This window comes from Ostrea edulis, chromosome 6, assembly GCF_947568905.1.
Source record: "Ostrea edulis chromosome 6, xbOstEdul1.1, whole genome shotgun sequence".
Classification (NCBI taxonomy): Eukaryota; Metazoa; Mollusca; class Bivalvia; order Ostreida; family Ostreidae; genus Ostrea; species Ostrea edulis.
In genome coordinates this window covers 82,116,779-82,127,129 of record NC_079169.1, presented here as the reverse complement: position 1 = coordinate 82,127,129, position 10,351 = coordinate 82,116,779, and the positions used below count along the sequence as shown (strand labels likewise).

At 37.3% G+C, this 10,351-nt stretch overlaps 2 protein-coding genes across 2 annotated transcripts in view; one reads left to right on the top strand and one right to left on the bottom strand.

Moving 5' to 3' along the window:
- The first annotated feature begins 2,035 nt into the window (after positions 1 to 2,035).
- LOC125646265 (uncharacterized) lies at positions 2,036 to 6,701 on the top strand. Its single transcript, XM_048872489.2, has 2 exons — positions 2,036 to 2,437; positions 5,871 to 6,701. Exons 1-2 carry the CDS (start codon positions 2,307 to 2,309, stop codon positions 6,325 to 6,327), a joined length of 588 nt encoding a protein of 195 aa, XP_048728446.2. The 5' UTR covers positions 2,036 to 2,306; the 3' UTR covers positions 6,328 to 6,701.
- Positions 6,091 to 10,351, bottom strand: part of LOC125646268 (calmodulin-like) — a 5,116-nt gene continuing 855 nt past the window's right edge. Inside the window, exons 2-4 of the mRNA XM_048872492.2 lie at positions 9,298 to 9,441; positions 7,958 to 8,203; positions 6,091 to 6,781 (exon numbers count right to left, since the gene is read on the bottom strand). Of these exons, the coding sequence (XP_048728449.1) occupies positions 6,750 to 6,781; positions 7,958 to 8,203; positions 9,298 to 9,441 (422 nt within the window). The 3' untranslated portion in view covers positions 6,091 to 6,749. The remainder of the gene's footprint in view (positions 6,782 to 7,957; positions 8,204 to 9,297; positions 9,442 to 10,351) is intronic.

Here is a 10,351-nt window from a genome sequence, read left to right as displayed (position 1 = left end):
TTGCTACTTCAATGTCCAGTGCGCTTGACCTTTGACCTTTTGACCCTAAAATCGATAGGGAACATCTTCATCCTATGGGTAATCCATATGTATGATATGGTGACTGTAGGTGGAAAGGATAACACTTTAGAGCCCGGAAACCATATTGCTACTTCGATGTCCAGTGTGCTTGACCTTTGACCTTTTGACCCCAAAATCGATAGGGAACATCTTCATCCCATGGGTAGTTCATATGTATGATATGGTGACGGTAGATGGAAAGGATAATGCTTTAGAGCCCGGAAACCATTGCGGCTACAGACGGACGGACGGACAGACGGACAACTCGATTCCAGTATACCCCCCCCCCCCCCACACACACAACTTGTTGCGGGGGTATAAAGAGGCATCCTTGCTCATCATTACCCCCCCCCCCACACACACACACACACACAACTTGTTGCGGGGGTATAAAGAGGCATCCTTGCTCATCATTACCATGCTATTAGTTTGTCTACTTAATACCCAGAGACAGAGAATATTTTCAAAGAATTTCTACATTTTCACTATATGACCAATAGAGCCCCACCCTAACACAAGAACCCCTGCCCCAGGGGCCATGAATTTCACAATTTTGGTAGAGGGCTCATTGCTCATTATAATTATGCCCACAGTTTGGCTTCTTGATGTCCAGGAGTAAAGAAGAAGATTTTTTAAAATTACACTCATTTTGATGGTTTTTGCCATTTTCACTATATGACCAATAGAGCCCCCCCCCTAACACAAGAACCCCTGCCCCAGGGGCCATGAATTTCACAATTTTGGTAGAGGGCTCAATGCTCATTATAATTATGCCCACAGTTTGGCTTCTTGATGTCCAGGAGTAAAGAAGATTTTTTAAAATTACACTCATTTTGATGGTTTTTGCCCCACCCCTCAGGCCCCAGGGGGGCAGGGACCACGAATTTCACAATTTTTGTTCCCCTTCACCCTCAGATGCTATATGCCAAAATTGGTTGAAATTGGTTCAGGGGTTTCAGAGAAGAAGCTGAAAATGTTCAAATGTTAACGCACGACGCACGACGAACGACGACGGACAAAAACAGATAGCAATAGGTCACCAGAATGAATTCAGGTGACCTAATAATACATACGAGTATAAGAGCTTCTGGACTGTAGTAGTATAGAATATTTGATACACTCGTAAACATTGCATCTGATACTCAGAAAAAAGAAGACAATTATTTTCACGATTTCAAAAATTATCTTTAGACTACATGTATAATGTATTGACACATAAAATGTTTTAGGGTTGTCCCTAGTACTGGGGAATTCTTCAGGTATTTAAATGGCAAATACGCAATGAGTATAAATATGAATGAAGGTCAGTTCTATGTCACGAGTGCTGGCACAGAGCTCCGAGTAGGGAAAATTCCCGCTTCGGTGCAACACCCTCTTTGAAAAATAAGCGGGTTTTTTCTTCAGGTATTTGACCTAATGTTTTAATTCGACATTTTTTCAAGTTAAAAACTTCGTGTAAAACGGTAGTTTTAAATGAAATTTTGAATCAATAAACAATTCGTTGATACAAGTAGGTCTTATTCCGAATCTTCGTGACTGTATGAATTTGTAAATCTTATAACAGTGTATCACTCTTGTCACCAATGTAGTTTATCGATACTTGTCGTTTTTGCGTGTTATTTGTTTATGTAATATATATCTCTTGATAAAGACATATATATATATATATATATATATATATATATATATATATATATATATATATATAATATCTGTGTGTGTGTGCAGATCGGCACGTGATACTCAGGTGAACCTTAAGGCCCATGGGCCTCTTGTTACAACTGTAAAGCATGTAATTGAAGCATATCTAACCATAATTTCTTTGAATAAACACAGAAAAATGATGATTGTATAATCTGGTGCATTTGATTTGCATTTCATCATAATGATTTTAACTTCGGTAGGATTTTATGAGATTGTTTACGATTATGAAAATTTCTATCACCGCACTTGTCAGAGAGATAGTAATTAATTGTGATGCCTGTCCCGGTGATAATGGAGGTTAAACTACGCACTCTGAAGAATAAAATGTTGCGAAGTTTAGCGATTTCTGGACAATATTTGAATATACTATTTATGAAATAATTCGTTAAATATAATCATTTCATTAAATATCAAGAAATAAAAGTATGCACGTTCTGAGTTATTTTTACATGAAAGACTTACGTAATTATTAATGACAATCATATTCCTCATTTGGATTCTTTAATGCATACTATGAACTTTCCTGACATTAGGTCACATGAATGAAGCGCACGCCTTTATTGTATGAAACACAATACCTTTGGCTTGCGTGGAGAATACCGGGCATCATGTGGAACTTTCTGTGTCTTTTCGTGTTCCTTGCATCTACCCAATTTGTGTATTGTAAACTGTGGTAAGTGCTTCTTACATTGACTTTTGTTTGTAAATTATCAAAGAGAAAGTGGATATTGTATAAAAAGCAGCTGGGGATATAATAATACAATTTGTTCATGAAAAATTCTGTTTAAGCTCCATAGACGAGAGTGCAAATATAGACCAACTAGCATATTTTCAATAAGTCTGCCGTAAAAAGGGGACTAATTCAAACCCATCTACAGAAAATACATTAGGTCAGAGGTCATCATCCACTGTGAGTAAAACCACATTTGCTTCTTGGCAGGTCAGATGACAATCATTTAAATGCTAATGAATCAGAAAATTTCTCAACAATATAAGTCAAGAAAAGCATTACATACAAGAAATACAGCCCCTATTAATATGTAGTGTATATCATCATTTAAATATAGATACCATGAAAATCATTACATACAGGAAATACAGCCCCTATTAATATGTAGTGTATATCATCATTTAAATATAGATACCATGAATTCTAAATTCTAAATAACCAGTATGTTGAGGTTGTCTTAAAATCTTGACTTTCACATAATATGAGAGAGAGATATGAAATTTCTATTTCACTTGATTGATGAAGGCGACAGTCAGTGACTACACGGTGCGACAAACGTGCAAGCGGAAGGCGTATTATCGAATAAAAAAAAATGACGCAGTCGTTCGGTATTCTAATTTCGAATTTGTGACAGTTTAACAAAACAAAAACAATGCGTCATCGTATCAGACCACAATGATAAAACCTATATTGTTATGGTCAGAACTATCATATATCAACATTTAAAACAAAGGAAATTATTCCACATATTGAAATTTTCCGTTTAACGTTAAGGTAGCATTTACAGCCCCATCAATATAACATACGTGTATTAGTGACAAGATGTTTTCATAGGCTTTTGCTGTGGAAAAGGTTTATAACACCCCCCCCCCCGTTCGCTTTCTGTAGTGCAATATGGTATAATATAATACGCCAGTTTCGAGATAAAATCTCTCCTGTGTAGGAGGTACATTTAGTAGAACTTTGAGGGCCTAAGTGGGACAGAGCCAACTTTCTGTCAGTGAGGAAGACGATAAAATGTATTAAAGCGGCTTCTTTTTAAATATGTAAATGTTGGAAATACAAAATACTATTGAAAGAAATGTTTTACTAAAGCAGAAACATAAAAACAATGTCATATTTGAAAGTAATATCCTGGATATGATACCTACGACCAACAAAAGTACGTGATATAATAAGAATTCCATGTATTTAATTACTCCCTGAACACTTATCACTTACTTCGTTTGTCTATCAGTTGAATTCGAGTGATAAAACAGCGTATGAGAGACTTACAGAATGGTGTGACCGGTCAACAGGGGATGCTTACTCCTCCTAGGCACCTGACCCCACCTCTGGTGTGTCCAGGGGTCCGTGTTTGCCCAACTATTTATTTTGTATTGCTTGTAGGAGTTATGAGATTGATCACTGTTCGTTGTCTTCACCTTGCATTCACTTATGCAGTGTTGAATATTCGTCCCACTCCCGCATGTAAACAAGTTATTTCGCCCCTTACTATGTACAAGAGTCCTTCAAAGGGAAATAACTCGAACGTATCTCGAAACCGGCGTATTATAAGTATTCTTCAAAACCATGCTTCAGTTTTAGACACATTTAATATCCCAGTCCATGGGTCGAATGAATATGAGTTACCGTACCTATACTGGATTCCTAAACTACATAAAACCCCTTACAAACAAAGATATATTGCTGGATCCAGTAAGTGCTCTACCAAGCCCCTATCTTTGTTCCTCACGAAAATATTAACAGCTGTGACGGAGAAACTTCAAACTTACTGTGCGACTACATATGCCAGAAGTGGTGTTAATCAAATGTGGATTCTAAAAAATTCGAAAGAACTTTTAGTAAATTTGAAATCGCAGAATTTTCCCCAAATCAATAACATTAAAACATATGACTTTTCAACACTATACACGACCATTCCTCACTATAAATTAAAGACTAGACTTTTTTATATCATAGACAGTTGCTTCTTCAACAAAAATGGAAAACGGAAATATTCATATCTAGTGATCAGTCATCCAAAAACTTACTTTGTTAAACACCACTTTGATTCCACGCACAAGTACTCTGAAGTTGAAATACAAAATATGCTAGAGTTCCTCATTGGCAATATCTTCGTGGTCTTTGGTGATCAGGTCTTCCAACAGTCTGTTGGAATTCCCATGGGCACGAATTTTGCTCCTTCGTTAGCTGACCTGTTTCTATATTCATATGAAGCAGAATTTATTTTACGTGAGAAGAAAAAATTTCTTGCTATGGCCTTCAATTCGACATTTATATACACTGAGGACGTTTTGTCTATCAACAAAATTAACTTTCAATCAAATGTAGATTCGATATATTCCTGCGAGCTCGAAATAAAAGACACCACAGAGTCGTCCATTTCTGCTTCATACTTCGATATTTTATTGAAAGTAGACATTAATGGCAAACCGACAACTCAACTGTATGACAAACGGGATGATTTCACCTTCTCCATCGTCAACTTCCCATATTTATGTAGCAATATTCCATTATCACCTGAATATGGTGTGTATATATCTCAACTGATTCGATATGCAAGAGCTTGTTCTGCGTAGTCAGTTTTTAAATCGAGGTAAGCTACTGACAAAAAAGCTGATGGTACAGGGGTTTCAACAGTCTCGATTGAAGTCAGTATTTCGCAAATTCTATGGTCGTTAAAACGATCTAGTTCGTCAACACAACCTATCCTTGGGTCAGGTGCTGTCTGCCGTGTTTCATGCCGATTGTTGAGCCGTTCTTGGCACACTGGTTTTGACTGCGGGTGACTCCGTTTGCCTGATCAGGATGTAGGGCTCACGGCGGGTGTGACCGGTCAACAGGGGATGCTTACTCCTCCTAGGCACCTGGTCCCACCTCTGGTGTGTCCAGGGGTCCGTGTTTGCCCAACTATCTATTTTGTATTGCTTATGGGAGTTGTGGGATTGATCACTGTTCGTTTTCTTCACCTTGCATGTATATGACTGTTTCTCAATCCAATTCTTTTCAAATATGGTAGAAAGCATCTTTACGTCAAGGGGGGATAATTTGTAGAATTCAGGATCCCTGAACCCCTTGGGCCTTAGGGGCGCTGCAAATACTGTCAAATTATCAAAAATAATCTCTACAATCGCATGTGTAGGAAAAACTAGAGGCATAGTGATTTTGAGCAGGAATGCCTCTACTATAACTGTAAATTTCATGATTGATTGATTGATGTTTTACGCCGTTTTGGCAATATCTCAGCCATTTTACGGCAGTTAACTAATTGAATGATGTTTGGCTCTCAAGCCCTTCAGGCCGTTGATTCTATAGAACTTGCCATGCACTCAATATGTTCTTGTCAATTAACAATATTTCACATTGATTTCAGTAACCCAACCTACTTCGAAATAGTGGGTAGAGTGGTGTTCGGAGAAGCCAGAGAAGAACCGATGGATGCCAAACTTGGGGTAGCTTACACCATCATCAACAGAATTCGACACGAGGCTTATCCAAACAATCTGTACTCAGTGGTTTTTGAAAGAATGAGAAATGGAGACTACCAGTTCCAAACATTGAACAATGCCAACCATACGCGGGAATGGCAGAACGCGAAAATCCAGGAGTCTACGGAGTATTCTGACGTCTTCCAGGCGACGATGAACGCGCTATGTCGTTGGAAGGCTGATCCCACGGACTGTGCCACGAATTTCTGTTCCACTGATCCATGTGAGGCTACCGAGTCTAATCCATGGTGGCTGGCAGTGAAAAAGAGGCAATTTGGTAGAATCTTTTTTGTGTGTAGAGTGAGTGCTGCGGCAGCTGTACGCTCTCGAGGACGGAGTTAAAGTAGTTTGACCTTCTTATGATTATATTCAATTCTTAACATTATTTAATATGTATTGCATTGCTTTATGATTTATATAAGCCTGCAAATCTGATGAAATAGTTATTTCATGTTTTGCTCTCTCTCTCTCTCTCTCTCTCTATCGCGCGTTCTCTCTCTATCGCGCGTTCTCTCTCTCTTTCTCTCTCTCTCTGTGAAGTCAAAGTTTGAATTAATCTCGACATACCCATTTAATGAAATTTCGAATATGTAGGATGGAATTGATTGCATTTATATCTGTATAATGATATATAATAAAATAATAATTGTAAATGATTGCAAACTTTTGTGTACCAAATTCATACGAAACGATATACAATAAAATTTAATATACATTTTCGTTTCAATTCCCTGAATATAGTAAAGGTGTTGTTTTTCTGATCATCAACCAGTGCCCATGAAAAGTTCCACAAATTCTGAAATGATAAAAACGATAAAAAAAAATCGTATGAGAAGACTATCTTCACTAGTAATCGCTTTAATAGAATAAATGTGAGTATTGTGTTCCAACTGTCAGCAAAATAAGAGAAATAATCAGAACTGTATTACTTTCAATACATGTATATTGTTTTTCTCTACTTCATGAACTCTAAACCTAAGAGTTGGGTCCTTGATGCTGTAAACGCAACAGCTTTGTCTATAACCACAATCGCTTCATCTTCCGTATGAAATAATCGGCAGAATTGTTTCGATCAATGATCGATATAATCGGTATTTACATGTAGATAATAAATGTTTTTTGGGGGTTATTTCTATTTAGTTTTATGGATATGTGTAGCATACACATTAGCTGGTGTCACTGAATTCCCACTTTTCAATGTGGCGTCCACTCTGACTCTCCCCCGCACATGTCGGGATTAACAGTCAGATGAATCTCGGATTAGATAATAATTAGTGTACAAGTGGCAATCGATTATGAAAAATAGAATCGATAATCGTAATCGAAGAGCCAAAATCGATTGAGAATCGATATTTGGCGACAATCGTTTCATCGCTAATCCACCCAACATAGGGATGCCATACATTCAAGTAAAATTTTAACCCCGATTCTAGCCCCACCCTTATGGGCAGTCAACGAGGTCAAACTTCTATCACTGTAAATGAACAAGAAATTTTAAAGACCCTTTAAGTACATAAGTGACCTCATCAAACCTCCGGGGAGCCAAATTAAGCAAACTCTTCTCCAAGGGTATTTGTTTATCACGGGTAATATAACCCCGTTGATCTTGAGAAAAAGATTTTTAAAGTTTCCCCTTATATATTCCAATATATAGGCAACTAAACGGGGCAGTCCTTCGGATGAGACCGCAAAAACCTAGGCCCCGTGTCACAGCAGGTGTGACACGATAAAAATCCCTCCCTGTTCAAAGGTCGTAAGCGCCGAGCATAGGGCTAAATTTTGCAACCCTTCACAGGCAATGGTGACGTCTCTATATGAGTGAAATATTCTCGAGAGGACGTTAAACAATATTCAGTCAATCAACCAAGTACCTTAAGAAGAAGGCAAACCAAAAATATTCAATTTCAAGCAAATTTTAAAACTCGTTTCTTCCCCTTGATGATTTTATGTAAGACTTGTAATGAAAACTCACCCTCTACCTGTATTTTGCCATCGCCATTTGCGTCTGCGATCTTGAAGAATTCTTCTTCCTCTTCCGGTGTGAATTCCTCTCCATATTTCCTTAATGCTTTGGCAAGTTGCGCTTTATTCAGATAGCCATTGTTCTTTGTATCAAACTTTTTAAATGCTTTTTCAAACTGTTTCCTCTCCTGTTCTTTCGCTAACATTTTTGTCTTCATGATTGCCATGAATTCTTTGAATCCCATATACCCATCACCTAATTATAGAGAAATTACATAACATAGCAACTTCTTCACATTGAATACAGGCGTTTACTGCAGATAGTAATTTAAAATTTCAATCCGTACAATGTGGACTTCAGGGAACTTCCGGTTTCCATAAAACACTTAAATAACATTTTCTTTGGTGTTATTCATACTAAATTGAAACTAAATGGATATTTAGAAATAACAGGTAGTCCTTTACCAAAATTGTAAATTTGATGATCCCCAGGGTAGGGGTTCTGACCCCCAGGGTGGGGCCAAACTTGGTATATAGTATTTATGTGCAAGTTTGCTGACACTGTATAAAATCTAAATGCATACTTAGGAATAGCAGAAAAGGATGTACAAAAAATGGTGAATTTCACAACCCAGGGTTTTGACTCTAGGATGGATTCAAATTAGTCATATCTTTTAATGTTAATACACCTATTTTATTATACAAAGCTTTTCATCTGTGTATGTACTTTTGAGGACATTGCAAGTTTTAAGAACACATCTTGTTTTATACTCCTGCTGTACATTAGAATTTAGCTTAATATAGATATTCAGAACAGGATTTTTTTTAAGATTTCATAGCCATTGGGAGTAGTGATACTTTTTAACTAGTACTCGGGTGACCAATAAGGCCTGTGGGTCTCTTGGTTCATTTATACATGTACAATCAGATAAACACAGTAACAAGAAGCTGCAATATAGATTTGATAATTACATATCTTCATCAATACAATATTTTCCTATCATACAGTTTTCCCCACAATGTCTAGCGAATTGAAACACAGTAAACCTATTGATGTTGAATAAATACCCCCCCCCCCTAAAAAAACAACCCATCCAAACCAAACCATTTTAGCGCCAAGGTGTTTGTGAGATTTTATACCTAGACGTCATGCGCAGTTATTGTACGTCCCCCATAAAAGACCTGCACTTAATACATGCTTCAAACATTACCGTAATAGAATAGAAATGATTGCCTCGTCGTCGGAATTCTTTAAGAATAACTTCCTTGGACTCTTGAGACCGAGGGGGATTATTCTTTTTAAAAAAAAATTCCTTCCACGCGGCCATTCCTCATCTAGTAAACACGCACCATTCTGGTCCGTTTCCTTCATCCACGAGTTGACCTCCTCCCGTGTGGGATTGATCCCCAGTAATTGTGCTCCTCGTAATATCTCCGCGGCACTCAGTTTGTTGTCACCGTTCGTATCGATAGATCTATAGATCCTGCGTATTTCTGGTAAAAACATTGACAATTTAATATTTCCTGGATAAAAACACACAAACTATCATTTATCTATGAAAGGTGAAGATAACGAACAGTGATCAATCTCATAACTCCTACAAGCAATACAAAATAGATAGTTGGGCAAACACGGACCCCTGGACACAGCAGAGGTGGGATCAGGTGCCTAGGAGGAGTAAGCATCCCCTGATTATCACAATAACATTATTGCTTTACGTTACTTAAAACTCATTCTACTATCACTTGTCAGATAATTATGAGAATTTGACTGACAATCATGTCGACTTGTCAGTTAATTATGTTGACTCGTCAGATGATTATGTCAACTTGTCACTTCCAATTATCTCCTTATTCTGATATCTATTACGTGGGCTTCTCAGATTATCAAATCTTTATATCGGCTTGTCAGATCATCATAGTCGACTTCTCAAATCTTTATATCGGCTTGTCAGATCATCATAGTCGACTTCTCAGATTTTTATATCGGCTTGTCAGATCATCATAGTCGACTTCTCAGATCGTTATAATTATATACATGTATCGGCTTGTCAGATTATTATGTCGACTATGTTGTTATGTGGATGGCATATTTTAGGCGTGAAAGCATTATAACCTTTACTGTTACTTTTGATTATTTGACATGTGGAGAAAATTATCCGACGAGACCTAACTATCTGACAAGTGGTCATAATTATCTGACAAGTCATGGCAGATATATGCCAAAAAAGCATATTAAAATTAAAAGATAATGGGAAAAAATGAATTTGTTTATTAACTGTTTTATTTTTCCAAGTTGACATAAATCATCTGATAAGTCGAAAAATATGCCATCAAACATGCTCAAATTATGATTAATATTTGAAGGTAATTTCCGTAAGGGGTGAATTACGGCTTCTTGAAG

Excerpts from the sequence above, each read along its gene's own strand:
- LOC125646265 (XM_048872489.2), top strand. The coding sequence starts at position 2,307 with ATGAAGCGCACGCCTTTATTGTATGAAACACAATACCTTTGGCTTGCG. Across the intron at positions 2,438-5,870 it reads TTTGTGTATTGTAAACTGTG|TAACCCAACCTACTTCGAAA; the intron begins GTAAGTGCTTCT and ends CATTGATTTCAG.